Below are 21,582 nucleotides of genomic sequence, written 5' to 3' on the forward strand. Positions count from 1 at the left end.
TTAAATTCACATAAACATTTCTGATGTAGAGAAAATTTCAGAGAGATGCAAACATGTCCTGTTGAGGTTTATACCCATTTCATTGTATAGAAGGAAAAGCACTACATACTGCATACATGCAGTCTGTTTACAGGTTTGCATATAGTGGCTTGTGGTATGTACACCCCACTGGACAGAAATATATGATGGAAGCTAATAAATTCTTAGTATTTTTATATCCAGAGAAAGCCATTGCACTTCAGAATTAACAGAAGATGGATAACCTCAGTAACAAAATGTGAGAAACATACTTTGTGTTTTAACTATTTTCTATAAGTAACTGTAGCTCTCATTTTGAAATACACATTTTTCATCAACAGCTATTGCTGTCTATCCTTGCTGTTGGTTAACACTCATAGGAGAGAGGCTCCTCTGCCTTCACTGGTATTCTTCCACTTGTCTCTGCAAGTTGCATGAAGACAAAAACATTACATCTTCCACTTTAACATAGCCTACCAATACATCAGGAGGTACCAGTATGTGGCTTGGTCGTTGTGGAAGAGTGATCAGAAGCTGAGACTCTAGAGCAGTGGTGTTCTGTAAGGCAGAGGATATACCCATTCCAAATTTGTACTACTTTTGATCTAGGTTTGCCATGTTGACCTTCCCTTTTCTGCTGGTTGGACTACCATATATGAAGTTTAACTGCTTATTTGTCAAATGAACCACATATGAAGAGATCATGACTGAAACTTGAATCCAAATCACATTATGCTGTGTGGGTCCCAGAATCAGTTTTGACAAAACTTAGGCTTCCAAAGACTTGTTAATTAGAGGAAGGTTTAAGAGTTACTGAAGAGCAGGCAGATTTTATGTCTAAATTAAGCTTCCCTGTGATATGAAACTTCAGGAAACGACTGGTAGAAGTTCTCACAGCCAAAACTTGTTCTTCAATGAAATATATGTAATAGTTCAACATCTTTCAGGGAGTGGTGCAATGCATACTTTTCTTTTTAACTGTAAGCCTCAGAGTCTACAGTTTCCTCACCAGACTTTCTCTTTCTTCTTTAAATACTGCTGCCACATTTTCAGTAGTGTTATTTAGCCTCTTGACATCAAAACTGGTGGTTTAGGACAGCTATACCCCTGAAAATGCTGTCTTACAAATATTGGGCAGGGTTGGAGTGTCAGCCTTTTTGGGGAAATGCCACTGGTGATCTAAACCAGGGGAAACTCTTTAAGATGTATGGTTGACCTGTGGCAACCCCTGCTGGGATGTGCCTCTTCATTGGGTTTTCCTAGGGTTGCTTTTTTTCGGTTGGGGTGGGATGATTTTCATTTTGTGAATGCTTGCCACTGCATTTACCTGACTGTCTACTTGTTTAAGTATCAATTATAAATAACTGTCAATTATAAATAACTTCTTTGATAACTTTTCACATACTTGCATGAAAGCTTTTCTTGACAGGGATTTGATCAGAAATAAAAATCTAGTTTAACTAGACTGCCTGGGTCCTTTGTGTTGTCATATCTGTGACGTGCAAATGTATGCATGAACTTAAACATATATATTATTCCAATACTGAAACGTGTACTGAATTCTTCACATGAATGAAAAAAAATAAGCATAATGTTTAAAACTAAGTTTACAACTGATTGCATTATTAATATGCATTTACTCTGGGTTTTGGTTTGCAATTGCAGGAACTAACATTCTTCTTCCTGCTTCTCTCCCACCACCACCCCCAACCTCCCAACCCTGTTCCCTGCTGAGCATGCTTTTCTTAACCATCAAATGAAGAAACAAAAAGACGACTGTTTAAGTCAGACTACTTTACATGAAAGCTTATTCAAGGTCTAGGCTCAGTGTTTTATCTTGAAGTACTATTGTTTAACTGAAAACACATTTGTACACTTGCAGATGTGTTAGTAAAGTGCACAGATTTAAACAACGTTTTATTTTAAGTGTAGCTAAAGTACAGATTTGCAGAGTAAATAATTTGATTCCCTGTGGCACTGTTTGTAGTACCATAGTTTCATTTGTGTGATTTTGCAAAGTTTTTGTAGAACTAAATTAATCCTTCTTCTCTAGATACTTCACTGTAATTCCTCATTGAAAAGTGACTTTAAAAATATTTATTAATTGCTCCAAGAAAGACATCAAGAAACTGTCAGTTTAAACACCGTCTTGTTTCATGGCATTTTTAGCCTGGCATAACTATTTTGAATGGAAATTAATTAGTCTTGAATAGACATGCATGTGTGTGTGCATGCTCCTATGTCAGTTCCCAAAGTTCATAATTTACAAATCTAACTGTGAAAATCGTGTATTTTGTAGGGCTCTAGCTGACATGAACAATGATGGGAGGATGGATCAGTTGGAGTTTTCAATAGCTATGAAACTTATCAAATTAAAACTACAAGGTTATCAACTCCCATCTGCACTGCCTCCTGTCATGAAGCAGCCACCTATTGCTCTGCCTAATGCACCAGGATTTGGTAAGCTCTTTGTTTTCCTTCTTGTTAGCTTGTATTATAGCAACCTACATTGAATTTGATTGCTTTGCAGTTTCTAAAATAAAATTTTAGGAAAAAGTACTTCTAAAGGTATGTGGACTCAAAACCAAATGCTTCCACATGTATGCACATGCTTCAAAAAAAAATCTCAATGAGCTTTTAGCACCCAACCATATTGAATAACAGAAGTTGAGGTCCTGTTTGCTTCCAGTCTTACACTGTTCCCCATGTGTTCCAAACAAAAGCGTTTTGTGGGGCAAAATGATGCATCAGGTAGCAGGGCTAGTGCGTTCCAAAGTGATGGAGTTTTTATTTAAACTATTGTTATTTGTGTCTATTTTTCATTAAGGGATCTCCAGCTTTGGCAAGATTAGCTATGTTTTTCTTGACTTTTTACAAAACATGCTAGTAATGCACCCCTTTGCTTTTATTTTATGAGCAGTGCTGCTCTGGTATTAGCTAGTTCAGCTGCTGACTCAGTTCTCATGTTTAGTACTGCCAAGGTCACCGTCATTTCAAGGAAAAGAGTAGGGAAAATGAGATAGTGAGAGGAATCTAATAAAATGAAGCTGAACCTCATATTTGACACCTTGATGTTCTGCTATATTCTGTAGTGAGAGGTTCTTTGTATTTCAGTTTCAGTTGTTGCTGTGACTGAAGTTGGTTGGTACCTGAGAATCACTGCTGCCCTTAAGAAAAGGGAATAGCGCATTTGATGAGTTGCATGCAACTTTGTTGCTTGATCAGTTGTCGCTTCCACAAGTTTTACAGTGTTATTTTTGACTGTAAGAAATCAGTGAAATCGAGCAGGACAAATACTAGTTTCAGTGAGAAAAGGCATAATAAAATCAAACCCCCGAGAAAACCAGCAAAATCTGTGTTTTTTCTTTTTTCTCATTCAGTGTAGACTTGATCTCAGCTGTTTGCACACAGCCTCATTCTTCCCATTGGCATGACTGGACCTCCTTAACCTCCCTCTTATCCATGCAACTGTGCTTACACCTAAAATACCTCATTACTGTGCTTTACCCTATTAGCTTTGCACTGTTTCATCTTTACAATAGGCTGCAAGCAGTTATCCTGAAGCTTGTTCTTTTCAGCTGTGGCTAAATGTAGGCTTTGGGTTCATTACTCACTGGAAGTTGACAGTGCTGCTCTTCATTTAGTTCAAGGCAAACAATTCTTTTCTTCAGCAAATGCTAATAGACCTTTTTGGTCAGTGTTGCATCCAGTGTGATCTTATATGCATACGTTATAAAGTGGTATGTTGTTCCCTCTGCATTGTTTTATGTTCCCCTGCCATGCTAATGGTGCAGCAGACTGTAAGAGTTCTTTAAAGGGTTGTGTGGAAGTTTCCATTTCAATTTGCTCTTTAATTCTGCATTTACCACTGGGTTGCAGGCTGCAATTAAATTGTTGTATCGTATTAGGAGTCTCTAAATTCAGAAAAATTTCTCCTTTTCTTGCCCATAGGTATTGGGGGCATTGCCAGCATGCCATCTCTTACAACTGTTGCCCCAGTGCCAATGGCATCTATTCCAGTAGTAGGAATGTCTCCACCATTAGTATCTTCTGTTCCTGCAGCAGCAGTACCTCCCCTGGCTAATGGAGCTCCTGCTGTTATACAGCCTCTGCCTGCTTTTGCTCATCCTGGTATGCTACATACTGAGACTCTGTTTACTCTCTTGCTATTAACAAACTATTTTGCCATTTTCTTTGGATCCAGAGAACAGTAGACATTCTAACTTACCCAAAGCCATTCTTTAAAGTAAGGGCTGTACTTTGGTTTAGCCCAATGTAATTGTTAGCAAATTGTTTAGTTTGTATAAAAGTTAAAAGAAGAAATATGGACATACCATACTGTTACAGTCAGTCGTGTTGAGCAGAATATTAACCCTGTTATATAATAGCAGTGTCATAAATCTAGCTTGCCAATAAACTAAAAATATGTCCTCTCCTATCTATTTATAACTATTCAAGTGCTGCTATTTGTTGGGATTACTTTAAAATACTGGAACACATATGATTTCTAACACTGATCACAATATAATTTGATATGAACTGTGTTTGCATAAAACTGCAAAAGTGAAAAGACATGAAAGAAGTGCCTGTGTGTTTTACACCTATTTTGTTAGACACTGTTATCTTAATATTTTTAGAAGGGATACCATCAAAAGAACCATAATGCTTGTATTTGATCTTAGGAACTAAATGAATGTCATTGAAATTCTACAGTTTAAAATGCTAATACTAATAAATACATGTGTTCTCTTATTTACAGCCACATTGCCAAAGAGTTCTTCCTTTAGTAGATCTGGTCCAGGATCACAGCTAAATGCAAAACTGCAAAAGGCACAATCATTTGATGTGGCTAGGTAAGTTGGTATGGAATCAGTGTATGTGTGTAGCCACATGTTAGAAAAACTTCTGTTTTGCAAAGTTGTTTTCTGAAATAATATTTACTTGCAGAAATCAGTTCCTGCTGACATACTACTTCAGGATTTCATAGAATGCTGTGGTTTTACAAGGAATGCTCCATGAGTAGTGAATCATTGAAATGTAATAATTAACTATTACAGTATGTGTTGACACCATTTTCAGACTCTTGAAAACTTATTTTTTAGAAAAGCATTTGCTGCTGTAAACATAATCTGCATTGTGTAATAATGCACAGGCACTCCTGCTAGTGTGAAAACATAGCAAGTAATATTCTTTAAAATTAGCAACTCTAGGATTATTTTTAAAAGCAAAATATTTAATATTTAAATGCACTTCACATAACTGCTTCTTATATATTCTTCAAGTTTGCATGAAAAATCACCTGAAAGGCTTTTAGATTAGTTCAAGGCCTAGAAAAATGTATGCTCAGGCAAAATGTATTTTACAATAGTCTGAAGAAATATATCTAACAAAATAAAACTTCATTAGAGGAGTTAAGATAGTAATTTCCCAAAGTCTTTATAAATCAAAACTTTCTCACAGGTCTATACTACAGATTTTTTTGCAAGAAGCAAAAGGGTTGGGACATTATTTAATTATATTTTTTTATTTTCATTTTTCTTCTGCGGGTTTTTCTTGCGCCCTGCTATTAGGTAAGCGACACTACTGATTATTGGCAACTAGGATTAAAAAATCTTTCAAAACAAACAACTCTCTCTTTGAAATCCAGTACTGTCAGGAACATAGTAGCGATGCTCTGATATAGAGGTACAAGAAGTTATCAACTTTGTCTATAACAAAACTTTTAGTATTTACGATGAATGAAGTTCAGGGAACGTCAGCTGAAATGGTTTCTAGGTATTCCATAAGAGTGCTAGCACGGTTTGGGGGTTAACTATATCTGAATCTTGCTGGTCACTTTTATTGCCAACAGAGGCCTGAACCTCAGATACGATGACTTCTTTTCTGAGGTGAAATTGCATGGTTCTCTGAATCTGCTTGGGCCGGGGTTGGAGCTTCCTTAGCTCAATCGCAGTTACTTCAGTAACTCTGAAACATCTGCCAGCGCTGCAAGGGATATTCCTTCACAACTGCTGCTAATGCTGAGTGATGAACTGGCATGTGTCTTCCAGTTTTATATTGGAGAAAACAGATAGCAAGGTAATTGATTTGTGGAGTTTATGGAAAGGGAGGAAGAAGAGCTAAGTCCATTAAATTGAAATGTGAAGTTGAAGTTTGTTGTTTGGGGTTTTTTTGTTTTGGTTTGGCTTTTTTTTTTCCTAGCTGAGAATTATTTTGAATTTTGAGAAGGGTGAAATTCAAAATTCCACTTGCAGTGCTTTTATCACTCTACCGAGTCACCAGTAGTGAACTTTTGGCATACATGGTGTTTGGCATACATGAGTCAACTGTTTTGTCCTCCAGCTTTTTTTTTTTTTCCCAAAACTACCGTTTAAGTATCCATGAAGGAGAGTTTCATTACTTAATGCACAGTAACCTTACTTCACAGATCAAGGTACATACATATGTAAGACAAAAGTAGACTTAATGTGTGGAAAGTCCCAATCTAGCAAAACTGGTGAGGGAGGAATTCGTATGGATAAAACTTAAAATAATCAGCTTTTTTCTTTTTTTAAAGTTTCAGTCTTATTTTCATTATTGCGGCTTGTTTTTGCTTTGTTCTCATGAAAGAGTATTATTAAAGCACAACAGTTTGGAAATAGAAAATAGAAATAGAGGTATTAGCTGGTTTGGGTCTTGTCATGTGAGAATAGGATATGAGGTCAATTAGTAGATTATCCTTATAATCCTTCTGAGATCAACTTTGAAACATCTTACCATGCTGTCTCCTTAGTGGACCAGGGAAAATGGATTTGGTGGTTTTGGTTGTTTGGTTTGTTTTTTTTTTACTGTAATTTGGTATGCTCTTACAAATGCTTATTTAATCTGGCTTTTTTTTTTTAACCTTAACAAAAAAGGACAAAGTTTGAATACGCCTAAAACCAGAAAAACTGTGCTTGTTGTTTTTCAGTATGAAGACTGAAATTTCCCTTCAGGTATGGGAAAAATTATAGCTACAAATAACAGCACTTAACTGACTATGTGGAGGAATTAGAACTGGGAATATTACATTTGTCAGTTTTATTCCATTGCAAGAAACTTTGATTGCTTTTGAGTGTAGCTTTTCCACACTTTTTTCGCATTTTTTCAGCATATTTTACATTTGTTTTCCTTAATCAGCTTATGCATTGTTTGGCTAAGACAACCAGTTAAAGATAGGGTAAAATGAGATATTACTTCTGTTGACTGGGGTAAGGCATTTCTTTTTATATGTTTAGGTAAAAGCTTTTAGCTCCTTTAAAGTGTTTAAGTTACTTAATTCCCTGCTAGTAAAGAAGAATACAAAACTCTTGGGCCTGTCGTTCACTGTGCCAAAAAACATCTTCTAAGACACTGAATTATGATAAACGTTTTCAAACAAGAAGTCAAAGCTGTTGTGGTTTTAGGAATAGAAGGGAATCTTTGTGAAAAGAACCATTTCAGGCATAAAACTTGATCTCTGTGCAGCATTTCATCCTGTTGTACCTGCTAGCTTCATGTGATTAAATTTAAAATTATATTCCCCCCTGCCCTTTTCCTTTTTCTAATTCTAGTGTGCCTCCTGTGGCAGAGTGGGCTGTACCTCAGTCATCAAGACTGAAGTACCGACAGCTGTTCAATAGCCATGATAAAACAATGAGCGGACACTTAACAGGTATCGAAACGATTTTTGTTGTCTCCTTTTTTCAGACTGTAGAAGGCCAACTATAATAGTATTTAGAATGCTATTCAGATAGTAAGAGACTGTCATCTCTCTCTGTTGTCACCATCAATTTTTTCTGTTCAAATCTCCCAACTGTTTAATGATCTTGTTTAGGAGTAAATATTTATTGTTGCTGGGATCATTTTATCACCTTCTTTTCTTTATTTTCTGCAAAGTATGTTGACACTGGGAAATGATTCTTAGGAAGCGTACTATGTGGACTATGTGGAAACTTGTGCGGTCATTTACAGTGTTCAGTTCATCCACCAATAAGGGTACCTATTCAGTTTCAGAAAGAAACTAGAATGGCACACTGGCTTAGTTTTACTTTTTTTTTTTTTCTTAAAATCTGAGTGAATGTTGTGGAGAAGGGAAGGGTTATGTATTTATTTTTTTTTAAGTATTTTCCTTTTGAGGCCAGAGGGAGGGGGCCTAGGGATAGCAGTATGTATAGACTGTTTGTGCTAATCTCTTCAGTGTTAGCTATTCAGAGGTAAGCTCTGCTTGAGCAGTAGCTACTTGGTAATGCAAGAAAAAGGGAAGGTTGCTTATTCATTTGTTAATCCTTGTTTCACTTTGCTAGGTCCACAAGCAAGAACTATTCTTATGCAGTCAAGTTTACCCCAGGCTCAGCTGGCTACAATATGGTAAAAGTATATCTATCAATTTCTACCAAACCGGAAACTGTATTTAAACCTCTATACTGTGGGGTTTTTCTCCCTTTTCAATCTCCCTCTACTGATAAATCACTATATGTTGCTTTTTTTAATGTATAACTTTATAAAAAAACCCCTGCACTTCTATGCTTATATTAATATTACTTCACAAAAGTAAAAAAGAGCATCTTTTAAACTCTGCACTTAGATGTCTCATAAGTTGGGTTTCAGTTATGGGGGCTTAAGGCAGATCAAATGTTCAGCCTCCTTTGTCTTCCACGTTGCTGGCCAGATGTGATACAGCACCAGTGAAACTTACACATTTGCACAGGTAGTACAAAACAAAGCTTAATCCAAAACCATGCTTTCTTTGGGGCTTGTCTGCTTTTTATGCGAGTTTCTAAGGGCTTATTTCCAAGGGGCTGAAGTTACATATGTTTAAAAGAATGGATTTTAAAAGGATTTGTCTTGGCTTCTCTTTCTCCTTTCAACTTCTTGTTTGCTGAAGTTTGTGTTCTTATTGTCACATGGATTAGCCTCTCTCCTCCCTCATACTTGGGAAGGTCGTGCTTTCCTATGTACTGTGTAAAGTTTCTACTTTGTTACTTGTGTAGTACTTGGTTATTGTTGATTTATGGTTATCTTTGGTAACTTAAATGGCCCTCATGCTGCTTCTATATATTTTTAATTTCCTCTACAACTTATTTTTAATTAACCTCTGTACTTTATAAGTCTCTGCTTGAATACCATTGTCAACTCACTAACCCATCTGACTTCTGCGTGAGGATGTCAGCTGTGTTGTCACTCTAACATGGCGGTTCAATGGCACTTGCTTTCTTTGCTAAGTAGTGATGTTTTTTTAATATCTTAAAAAGCACTCCCTCTTTTGTAACAAAGCTACTATAAGGAGAAAAAAAAAATCAACCCAGTTATCAAGCAGATGATTAGCCAAAAAAATACTCTGCTTGTTGCCAGCACTTAAGTAGGTTGTGTGGGCAGGGGAATGACACCAGCATACTCCAGTTCTAAACTCTTTTAATTTTTGACATTCAGAACTGCCAAGTCTATTGAGATAAGGAACGGATTTTACAGCTTTTGTTGTCCTAAGTGTTGGTCCCTTTCCTGATCCTGACTGACAGGCAGTGGAACTGCTATTGCTGTTCTCTGGGGCAAGATTTGTCAGTCTGTATTGGGGGTGGATTCACTGACTCATGGACACACGAAGCGAAGTACTGATGTGCAGGGTGTCAGCTATTCTGTAGCAGCTGTTTTGGTATTTCCGTAACAAAGAAGTGGACCCAGACTGTTAGGATAGCGGATCAATTACATCCTTCTGTGCTAGATTTACATTCTACTGGCTTGTTCTTGTGCTCCAGCTGAGGAGTTCAAGAATACAAGCATAGATCAAATGGGGCTATAATTGTCTTCCAAATTTAAATCCCATAAACAAAGTCCTGTACCTTGAGACATCAAAAAAATGTATCAATTGCTTACCTTTGATTTTCACAAATTTTTCATGGGAGACTACTGCATGATTAGAGTGCAACATGCTAGAGAAACAAAGCTGATGTTTAGGCTGTTAAATTTTGTCTAATGCCACCTTAATGTAAGTAAAAACATTTTGTGCATCTGTTGGAGCACTGGTTTTAGGCCATCCAGAGACGTTACTCCATAATTTTTAATATGTGCATAATGGTAAAATGTTTTTGCTTATCAAGACTAGAATGTTAATGCCTTTGATTTTAATGCAAATACGTGCTCTGGAGTATGAGATAGGAGCCTCCAGGGAAGGAGACCCAACCAAACAGTTCTGCCAAACAGCTGATTCTTCTCTAAACGATACCGTGTAGTGGATGTTCACAAGGTGTTCAAGAAAACTCCACTGATTAACGTTACTTACATAGCATGTGGTACAGGCAGCACTCAAAGAGTGAGTGAAGTAGAAGCCATGGCTACATGGATAGTTTCAAGGCAGACATGCGTGAGAAACTTGAGAAATAGTGAAGCATTTGGGTTTTGCTTTTTATTTGTTTGGAAGAAACACAGTAGTGTGAAAAAAATAGTGAAAAATTGAATTCATTTGGAATTGAATATGTTAAAACTATGCTTTTTGACAGTGATTTTTAATATTTCAGAATTTACTTACTTTATACTTTTCCTTTAAAAAGGAATCTTTCCGATATCGATCAAGATGGAAAACTTACAGCCGAAGAGTTTATTCTGGCTATGCACTTAATTGATGTAGCTATGTCTGGTCAGCCACTGCCACCTGTACTGCCTCCAGAGTATATTCCACCTTCGTTTAGGTAACTAATTATAATTCTGAAATCTCACTCTTAAATTTTTATTTCATTTGGGAAAGCTGTCCTCTGAGTGTAAAATACAAGAGATTGAAATGTGACCCCTTTCCTTTTTGTACTGCATCTATGGCACAGAGTGCCTTCTCATTGGGAAATGCTTGTCTAGCTTTTTGGTTTTATTACAAGTACTGGATGCTGGAAGTAACAAGAATTCCTTGTAAGAATACAGTTCTGGTCAAATGTCTTATGCTAGCATACCTTCTAAAACTTACTCAGTCTGGCCATATAAATTTAAAGTTCAAGCTCGTACTTCTGTAGACCAAATGGGATTCAAAACATGCTATGAATTTACACTGTAGCAAATTCAGACATCTTTTGATACAGTTGTATCTGTGAATAGTAGTGGTGAGTCATTACTTCTATTTCTCTATTTCACCTTTTTTTTGGTGGAGAAATGGGTGGAAAGACAGTAACAGCAATGGAGAGGAGTGTTTGCATACAACCATAACTTCATGTTCTTTAAGTACCCTCCTGATTACAATTTTTTTTTTTATTCCATGTGGGGGGGTCTTCTTTTTAGCTTGACTATAGTGAGCTCTTCCTCTGCCATTGCAACTTTTGCTGTAGTTTAAGTCAGCATTTCCCCAGCTTCAGACTGGTCACAAGTAAGAGATCTTGGGGACAGGGTCGAACAGATCTGTAAGTTGCATGGCGCTGTGAACTTTGAACTAGGTTTCTCAGGTCACCAGTGTGTGTTGTTGGGACCCTGGAGGATACTGTTACATTAATGGCAATGGCTGACTAAAATCATCGGGGCAACACTGAGGGAACATTAAATATCATTAAACATTACATCATTGCATTTAATTTATTATTTCATCATTAAAACATAAATAAATTTGGCAGACATAGGTACTTTTAAGCAACTTGGAATTATCATTTTATTGACAGAAGAGTACGCTCTGGTAGTGGCATATCTGCTGTAAGTTCAGTATCTGTAGACCAAAGGTTACCAGAAGAACCAGCATTAGAAGAAGAACAGCAGCAACTGGAAAAGAAATTACCAGGTGAGCAAGCAAAAATAGAGATGTATTGTGTGCTGTTATCAGACAGGTGTCAGATTATATGCTGTGGAGTTACAAAAGCTTAGTAAGAAATGTTTTCTTTCCACATCAGTTTCTGACATGTCAGAGACATAACCAAGGCATTGCTTGGTCCAGCTAATTCCTGACTGTTGCATGATCCTTTGTGTTAGTGATAATGAAGTTATGAACAACATTCAGGCTGCTTATGCACTTTCAACAGAGGCAGCACTTTGTGGCTTCTGCAAAGAAAACTTTTTACTACCTCCCTCTTCTGATGTAGGTGGAGTGTAATTTTGACTTGTACTCTTTAAAAGATCACAATATACATAGGGAGGCCTGTAGGCCTGTTTCATTGCAGTCTGTGTAACAATATGGTTTTTTTATACAAGCTTTAGCAGCTCTGCTTTGGGGAAAATAAAATTAAAAAACAAAAAAGAAAGAGGGGGGGTGTAGTGGGTTGACCCCGGCTGGAGGCCAGGTGCCCACCAGAGCCGCTCTCTCACTCCCCTTATTCACTAAACAGGGGAGAAAAGGCATAACGAAATGCTTGTAGGTCGAGATAAGGACAGGGAGAGATCACTCACTAATTATCGTCACGAGCAAAACAGACCAAACTTAGAGAGGGAATTCATCTAATTTATTACTAGGCAAAACAGAGTAGAGGAATGAGAAAATAAAATCAACTCTTAAAACACTTCCCCCCACCCCTCCCATCTTCCCGGGCTCAACTTCACTCCTGGCTTCAACCTTCCACCCCCTCAGCGGCACAGGGGGACGGGGAATGGGGGTTACGGTCAGTTCATCTCACGTTGTTTCTGCCGCTTCTTCATCCTCAGGGGGAGGACTCCTCTCATCGTTCCCCTGCTCCAGCATGGAGTCCCTCTCACGGGGTGCAGACCTTCAGGAGCAAACTGCTCCAGCGTGGGTCCCCCACAGGGTCACAAGTCCTGCCAGCAAACCTGCCCTGGCGTGGGCTCCCCTCTTCACGGGTCCACCGGTCCGGCCAGGAACTTGCTCCAGCGTGGGCTTCCCACGGGCCGCAGCCTCCTTCGGGTGCCTCCACCTGCTCCGGCGTGGGGTCCTCCACGGGCTGCAGGTGGAATCGCTACACCCCCTCATCCTTCCTCCATGGGCTGCAGGGGACAGCCTGCTTCACCATGGTCTTCACCACGGGCTGCAGGGGGATCTCTGCTCCGGCGCCTGGAGCACCTCCTGCCCCTCCTTCTGCACTGACCTTGGTGTCTGCAGAGTTTCTTACATCTTCTCACTCCTCTCTCCGGCTGCAAAAGCGCTCTCTCTAAGTGTTTTTCTTCTTCTTAAATATGTTATCACAGAGGCGCTGATTGGCTTGGCCTTGGCCAGCGGTGGGTCCGTCTTAGAGCTGGCTGGCATTGGCTCTGTCAGACACAGGGGGAGCTTCTAGCAGCTTCTCACAGAAGCCACCCCGATAGCCCCCCTGCTACCAAAACCCTGCCACGCAAACCCAACACAGGGGGAAAGGGTAGAAAGCCTCCTAGATGCTAAATGTTAGGAAACTTCTGATCATCCCCTCACTCTTCTTTGTACTTTACCTACTTGTGCTCTATTTTATTCTAAGATGACCAGAATGTCACACAGTTGAAGATGTAGCAACATGACAGATTTATACAGTGCCATAATAATGCTTTTCTCTTTTGTTCTAAATTAGTTTTCAATTTTTTAATTGATTCCTAACACTGCATTGCCTCTTTGATCACAGCTTAGATCTGAGTTGATGTTTTAGAAGACTTTCCGCAGTAATGCCAACATCCTTCCACAGATCTATCAACCATTTTAGAACTCATAACTGTGTGTGGTTTTAGTTAGGATTATTTTTATTCCCCATGTACATGTCTGTAGCTTTCAGGATCATTATACTGTCTTTTCTTAAAGGCTGGTGTTGCACTTCTCATCTTCTAGTCTTACAGCACTGATGTTGATTAAAGGATGGATTGCACAGCGCAGCTAGTAATTCATCAATTTTCTATTTGAGCTATGGATTAGCATTGTCTGGGTTTGGCAACCTGTTACTTTTCATTTTTTGGTTTTATTTTTGTTTTAAAGCCGTTTCTGTTTTCAGTTGAAGAGGGACTAGAGTGTATAAGCCTTTTACTGTATTTGATGTATAGATTATCCATTTTAAAGATCACTTATAATAGTGAATGTTGTCTTGCTTCTTTATTGGCTTTGCTAAATCTGGCTAGGTGTGTTGTTTTTTTTTCTTTTGAGACACTTGAAAGAGTTTGTTGTTGGCTTTTATAACCTTTTAGAAGCTTTCCCTTAAGCATAGTAACACAAGCCAATAGCTACTTATTTAATTTGCTAGAAGTTGTTCTCTTCTATTTTCATACTTTGGCTATACTTTGTTTTGTTATCTCTGGTAGCTACCTTGATTATGCAGAGTAACCATACTAGCTTTTTGGGCGGCCATCTTAGAACCTGGTGTCTCTTCTTAGTGGTATGTGTTTTCTGAGCCTTGAACGTGGTATCTTAATGTCCATGCTACTTGCAAATGTTTTGCCCGTCTACCTATTCCTTTTAACTGACTTCCTTGACATAAATGTGTTTGGGTTTTTTTCTCTCTCTTCCCCACTCCGCCACCTTTTTGCTTGGTTTCCTAAATCAGTGGGGGTTATAATCACATTCTCTGTCTATCAGTCTGTATCTTAATATTCTTTGAACCCGGTGGCTAATTTTACATAAATTTGACAGATGTCATCATTTTTTTCAAGTTTTATGAAAATTGGTGATTGGCAATAGGAAAGGGGCCCAAACTTAGAAAAAGACAAGAATTCAACTGGGTCAGCAGATGTCGGGCCAATGTGTCAAATAATTAGTGTGTGCACACTTTGAAGTAAATATGTGCTATCTCTTGACTTGCATGCCAAAATGTATGTGCTGGGCATTCAGGGAGAGAAATGTAGAATAATGGGGTATGGGAATGGGACATACAGGGTATGCAAAGAAACAGAAGGTGAAGTGGAAAGAATAATTTGGAGGAACTGTGAGGGAGGGGCCGTGGAATGTGGAACAGGGGATGGACAATCCCTGATAGTGCAGAAGAATGTCAGGGAACCTGTGCTGGAACTGAGGTCATTTTTTTAGGACAGTGATGAGGATGGGAATCTGCAGGAATCCAGTCTTCGTGACTTCAGCTGCTCAAGTACTTAAGCAAATCATTCCTTTTCCTGACAGTAATGAGTAATCCTATGAGAATATCAAGTTTAAATACATTCTGGTCATTTGCATAATGGCTTTTTGATAATATCATCAGCTGAATTCTCTGCCTTGTAGTAATTGAAGTGTTCATTCTTCTACTGCTACTATTGTCAAATGTATAGAGGAACTGCAGATCCTGTGTCCTCGTAGAAGATTAGTAGGTGAATGGTTTGTTTAAACTATACCCACTTGTTTGGGCTTTGTGGAAAAACCTAGAAGCCTGAGGAATGGGAACCAAAATTCACACCTTGATTTCCTGAGGATGTGGGTTTAAGGAGATCTACAATACATATGCTAATGATATAACCTAGAATTACCTGTACAGCTAGTTGAGAGCTGCATCTAGTACAGTTGGAAGGTTGTTTCACTTTGATTCAGCATATATAGATGTATTTTTTTTAACTCAGTAGCAGAGTTTAATTCTCCTTTGCCCCATGTTTCCACACATTCAAGTTACATTTGAAGATAAAAAACGGGAGAACTTTGAACGTGGCAATCTAGAACTTGAAAAACGGAGGCAGGCTCTCCTGGAACAGCAACGCAAAGAACAAGAGCGTCTAGCACAGCTGGAACGGGCAGAACAGGAAAGGAAAGAACGTGAGCGGCAGGAGCAAGAACGTAAAAGACAACTGGAGCTAGAGAAACAGTTGGAAAAACAACGGGAATTGGAACGGCAGAGAGAAGAGGAAAGGAGGAAAGAAATAGAGAGAAGAGAGGTAACCAACTGGATTAAAGGGAGGTGGTTATGTTACTGGCAGCTGTGTTTGATTAGAACAAAATGTAATATTTACACTAAGTATTTTGCTGTCATTTTTAGTAAGCAAACATTTAAAGAATGAACTTAAATTTCTGGGTTTTTGAAAGTAAGGAAAAGAGTTGACTATCTCTTTCTTTATTTTTCATGTGAAATGAATGGATGAGACATTTAGAACTAGGACAACGTGCTCCTAACCTTTTACTTCTTTATTACTATTTTTCTTTGATATAAAGAGATGCTTGAAAGAACAAAGAAAAACTTACAGGCATTGGTGGCATTCGTGACTTTCTGTGATGAGTTAATTTGGTAAAGAAAACACATACTGGTGTCGTGGTTTAACTGCAGCTGGCAGCTAAGCACCACACAGCCACTCGCTCATTCCCCCATAGTGGGATGGGGGAGAGAATTGGAAGAGTAAAAGTGAGAAAACTCATGGGTTGAGATACAGACAGTTTAATAGGGAAAGCAAAAGCTGCACACGCAAGCAAAGCAAAACCAGGAATTCATTCACCACTGCCCGTGGGCAGGCAGGTGTTTGGCCATCCCCAGGAAAGCAGGGCGCTGCCACACGTAACGGTTACTTGGGAGGACAAACACCGTCACTCCAAATGTCCCCTCCTTCTTCCTTCTTCCCCAACCTTTATATGCTGACGTCATATGGTAGGGAATATACCTTTGGTCAGTTGGGGTCAGCTGTCCCGGCTGTGTCCCCTCCCAACTCCCTGTGCACCCCCAGCCTACTCGCTGGTGGGGTGGTGTGAGGAGCAGCAAAGGCCTTGGCTCTGTGTAGGCACTGCTCAGCAGCAACAAAGACCTCCCAGTGTTATCAACACTGTTTTTAGCGCCAATCCAAAACACAGCCCCATACCAGCTACTATGAAGAACATTAACTCTACCCCAGCCAAAACCAGCACTACTGATTAACTTGAAAAGCTATTATTTTCTCACTTTGCTAAATAATGATGCATTCAGTGAAGTAACATTTTATTCTTTGCAAAGCTGCAGAATGTCTAATGTTGGAGGTCAGAAAGAGATTTGATGCTATCTTGGAGAGTTCTTGAAGTCTTAATATGAAACAACTTGTTAAATCAGAAAATTGGATTGTGGGAAGCTGATTAAAAAGGACTTATATTCTGTTTAGTCACCTATCTGCTATACAGTGAAGCCCTGTTTCAGCAGTGCTTTCAAGTGAGCATTTAAACAATTGAGCAATTCATGTGCTTGAGTAGTGGCACATATTTAGTCCGAAGTTTAGCAGTGTGTTTATATTAATGTTTTAATTGCACATTAGAATATAAATATCAGTGATTAGAATAGTTTCTCAGAATAGATATTTCATATTTTTTATGTATTTATTTAAATGCTACAGGCTGCAAAACGGGAACTTGAGAGGCAACGGCAACTTGAGTGGGAGCGTAATCGTCGGCAAGAACTACTAAATCAAAGAAACAAAGAACAAGAGGACATAGTTGTTCTGAAGGCCAAGAAGAAGACCTTAGAATTTGAGCTGGAAGCTCTGGTAAGTGATCATGTTGCAGATAAGACACGTGAGCACAGTAGTGACTGTGATATGGCCATGTTTATTTTCTGTGATTTCAACTTTTAAATATGGAATAAAAGTACTTTTGAGATCCTGACTTGCATGACAAACCAATCTGGTAAAAAAGAAAGATATTTTTCTTTTTTTCCTAAAGAATGATAAAAAAAATCAGTTGGAGGGAAAGCTTCAGGATATCAGATGTCGTCTGTCTACCCAAAGACAAGAAATTGAAAGTACAAATAAATCTAGAGAACTGAGAATTGCAGAAATCACCCATTTGCAACAGCAGCTACAGGTGAGAAAATGTTCTCTAGTTTTGTTCTTAGCCTTGCATTTTGACCTCTTCAACTGCATCGATACCCTAAGCAAACTTGCCACAATAGATGTTGTGTTGTTCCTTGTACAGAAGGAATTGTTGTGGGTAATTTGTCATTCTTTTAAATGAATGTTCTTCAGACATGTCTAGGAATGGCTTCCTACACTTGAAGGTGTGTCTATGATTATCATTTCATCCTCATGGAATCCTGTTGTGGGGGAGCAGTAAATAAATTGGCTGAAGATGTTAAAGAGTTTGGGGGGATGAGGAGAATGAAATTTTACAACATGTATTTTTGTTGGCAGTGATTGCTGTTTGTGTGCTGAAAGAAAGAATTGACTTCAGTGAAGTGGCTTGTTGATGATGCCTTTTTTTAAAATTATAAAATAATGATTGAAGTTACCAGTTAAACCAGTTAGTTCTTGGTCTGACCATGGCATTCGTCTTTCATACTTCTCTATCTAAAATTCTCTTTCAAATTAAAGATGGAATTGATCTGCTTTTAGTGAAAGAATAGTCTTTGCAATTTGTAAAGGGTTCTAGATGAGTTGTAGTATTTGATTTAGGGATTTTTCTCTTATTTAATATTTTATATTGTTTGAAATTAGTTCTTGGCCAGTAATGGAGGCTCTCAGTGATTTCCACCACTCAGAGAGAATCTCACACTTATGTTATGAGGGCTTAGATGTAAAACCTACCTTAAAACCTATTTCAACTTTCTAAGAATAATTAATACAGTACATTCATGTGAACAAAACCAGGAATTGAAAGTTCAGGGGTTTTTTTATATGTATGAGGGGTTTTTGGGATTTGGGTTTTTTTGTTTGTTTGTTTTCTTTTTTCTTAAAACATCTTACATTTCTATTGAAGTTTTGTGTACACTATTACACCTTTCACAAGCCATCTTTCTTTTGGCAGCAGCTTGTTATAAAGAGTGTAATTTAGGGATCATTCTTGCACAGTGTTTGTGTCCACTTGATGCAAGCAATAGCAAACAAGAAATGCTACTAGGGGATGCTTGTGACATAAACAACTGCCATTGTTAGGCTTGAAACCACGCTTCTCTCTTTAATGAAATGCTCCTGTATTGGCAACTGAAAATGGTCAGAAAGCATTGAATCAAGGTGGGAAATTAAGTTACGCTTAGCAGTACTAGCTCAAAAAGACAAAAAACTGACTATGCTTGATAAAATGTGTGAAGAAGCCCTCATTTACTTGAATAAGTAAAAGACTTTTGATCTTGTGTGCACAGCCAATCTCCATGTAAAAGCAACAACCACCTGAATTTCCCTCTAACCCTTCTGTTCCAAAAGCTTTCCATAGAAGTGGTCTAAGGTACTGTAACTTGCTTCAGAAGAAGCTAAGCAGCTACATAGCCATTGATAGATAAAGGCTATTTCAACAAATCGAATGGAATTCATATCCTACTTTCATATGTCATTTCTGTGAACTTGGTAATTTTTATTCAGTTAGTCTCTGTAGTCAGAAAAGATAAAGCATCTCTTTGCTTTTCATAATACAACAAATTAGGAAGGAAAAAAATTATCTGTTACAGTAAAAAGCTTTAAGTCCTTTATGTTGTAGTAAAGACCGATGTGCTACAGTTAGGTTAGGGTCCCATTATAACAAAGATTGTAAAAAACCATGAGAAATTATTATCAAGAACTTGGAATGAGCTTCCACACTGGGTATAATAAATGAAAGGTGTAGAAGGAAGAAAAAAATGTGAAAGGAACACTATTGGGAAACAAGCAATGAGAAAGATAATCTATCTGCAAGTAGATGTGGTTAAGTAGCTTATTAAAAAGTACTAGATAAACAAGGGGCAGTGTTCTCTGTAGACTCCTTAGCTTGGCTGATCGTACATGTGCTTTTTACTTACCTGCAGCTTTTATGCTTAGGCTTCAACTACATCACCATGAAATGAAAAGTTAAGGAAGGCAAGGGGATTCTTCACTTTTCTGACATTTAGCTTGTGCTACTTACTACCTCATTACACTGGCCAAAAAGCAGATTGCTTTTTTTGTATGTGTTTGTCTTCAGCATTTTGACACCACTCTGAAAGTTTATTGAAACTTTTGATGAAATACAACAAGTTTTGCACAGTTGTCTACATTTTACTCTTCTTTTGGAATCACTGCTATATTTGTAGTGATTTTTTAACCATCTCTAGTCATTGTAATTGGTACTATATGGCATGTATCCAGCAGCTTAGTTAATGCCTATTCACTTTGTAAGTTGCTTTGTTCACAATGACTATAAGAGCACTTCTGTAATGAAAATCACGCTTGCCTTTCTTGGCAGTTGTTTTGTTGGATTTTTTGGGTTTGAGGTGGGGTTTTTTTGTTGTGGTTTTTTTTTAGGTTGACAGCAATAGCTGTGGCTTTGCTCTTCTCTCAGCTGATCATTGATCTCAACCATTATTTTTTCAGTTAGTGTCGCTTGAGGGGTTTATGACAATTATGATCCCAGAATGAAGTTTCACTACTTAGTAGAAATGGCCAGATTTTATCTGGGGAGAGCCTAAAATGGTGGATAGCTTTTTCCTGAAAAAAAAAAAAGCTTAGTTTCTCGACTGTCCTGTAAATTTTCCTATGTAATTTGTAGAGGAAAGACTGAACCAGTAAGTGACTTTTTTAAAAGGAGGTTTTGATCCTCTAAACTCTCCAATAGATTAAAAAGTCAGTATTGTCAGTTATCTTTGTAGAATGATGTATCTTCACTTGGAAATATTTTAGTTTAATACATTTGACACTTGCTATGGAAAGATGAGTTACTTCAAAGGAGTAATTATTCTTTAACCTATTAATTAGTTTCAAGATGGAGTTTGATGAAACTTGTGGAAGAAATTGTATAACAATTAATCCTGGGTGATGAAGATTTGTGCTACTTATATGAATCTGAGCTATCTGATAGAATGGTATTTCCAGGGATGTTCAGAAGGATCCTGCCTTCCAAACACCTTAACTATCTGTGTTTGAATCATGTTTATATTGTCTGCTGGGCTTCTGCTAGTTATCTGCAGGGATTATTTGCTTCCTTTGATGAGCACTCTGGCTCCCAAGTAATTTGGCTTTCCTCTGAAGGACTGAAAGCAGGGTATGTGTCAGAGACTTAAGATGTATAGTGGTATCTCAGTCCCTCATACGCCCTCTTGCTCAGGGCATAGGATCAGAAGAGAAATTTCCCTCATTAGATTGACAGGAACTGTCTTTTAATTACTTTGTTTGCCTTCTACTGCTGTATGGGACATTATTCAATTCTTGGAAATTTCTTGTGGCGTGAAACTTCAGTCTTAATGATGCCATTAATTTCTTTCATCTGTTTCTTCAGTACAACGAAAGGATGTGGAAAAGCATGTTGTGGATGCTTTCGGAATAGATGCTTATTACATAGTTGTCTGTGATTTCAGGAAACAGAACTTGACACTCATGATCCCTTGGCATTCTCTGTCCTTAAATGCTCTCCAAACTATTCTGTGTATTAAGATTGAGTAGTCTGGAGTTTAGAAGTATTCTGACCTTTAAAAATAAACAACTAAGGTTAGGATAACATTCCACCCTGAAATACTGTCCTATGTTACCTTTTGTGCTTGAACAATGATAATTTTTCTGTAAGTCATGTTTCATTTTGACATCCATTATGCTGTTTGGCTTGTCTAAATGGTTCTTGAATTGGAATGATACAGGTTTGTTATCTTTGTGTCTTGAAAGATGATTTCTTTTCCTCTTTCTCTTGAGGTTTATCCATCAATATATTTAGTCTACTAGATGCCACCTTTCTTGGATTATACTACTCGAAAACTTAATTTCTGCAATGCGTGTGTGCTATACTAATTTAATAATACTGTTTAAATTTTTCATCCCAAACTATGGCATGGGGCGTGCAGGTATTTGGGTGGGAGGGTGTGATGGAAGGGAAAGTGTGAAAAGGAAGGATAGTGATTTGCATGT

General features: G+C 38.0%; 1 protein-coding gene across 8 annotated transcripts in view; it reads left to right on the plus strand.

Moving 5' to 3' along the window:
• Nucleotides 1-21,582, plus strand: part of ITSN1 (intersectin 1) — a 142,253-nt gene that overhangs the window by 45,684 nt on the left and 74,987 nt on the right. For 6 of the 8 annotated variants that reach the window (XM_054813507.1, XM_054813498.1, XM_054813522.1 and 3 more), the window contains 10 exons: nucleotides 2,318-2,478; nucleotides 3,970-4,149; nucleotides 4,778-4,871; nucleotides 7,590-7,690; nucleotides 8,322-8,385; nucleotides 10,563-10,700; nucleotides 11,646-11,761; nucleotides 15,470-15,732; nucleotides 17,143-17,292; nucleotides 17,468-17,608. In XM_054813507.1, the coding sequence (XP_054669482.1) occupies nucleotides 2,318-2,478; nucleotides 3,970-4,149; nucleotides 4,778-4,871; nucleotides 7,590-7,690; nucleotides 8,322-8,385; nucleotides 10,563-10,700; nucleotides 11,646-11,761; nucleotides 15,470-15,732; nucleotides 17,143-17,292; nucleotides 17,468-17,608 (1,408 nt within the window). The remainder of the gene's footprint in view (nucleotides 1-2,317; nucleotides 2,479-3,969; nucleotides 4,150-4,777; nucleotides 4,872-7,589; nucleotides 7,691-8,321; nucleotides 8,386-10,562; nucleotides 10,701-11,645; nucleotides 11,762-15,469; nucleotides 15,733-17,142; nucleotides 17,293-17,467; nucleotides 17,609-21,582) is intronic. The other 2 variants (XM_054813539.1, XM_054813531.1) reach the window with 1 other exon arrangement.

The sequence above is a fragment of the Grus americana genome, chromosome 1 (genome assembly GCF_028858705.1).
Source record: "Grus americana isolate bGruAme1 chromosome 1, bGruAme1.mat, whole genome shotgun sequence".
Classification (NCBI taxonomy): domain Eukaryota; kingdom Metazoa; phylum Chordata; class Aves; order Gruiformes; family Gruidae; genus Grus; species Grus americana.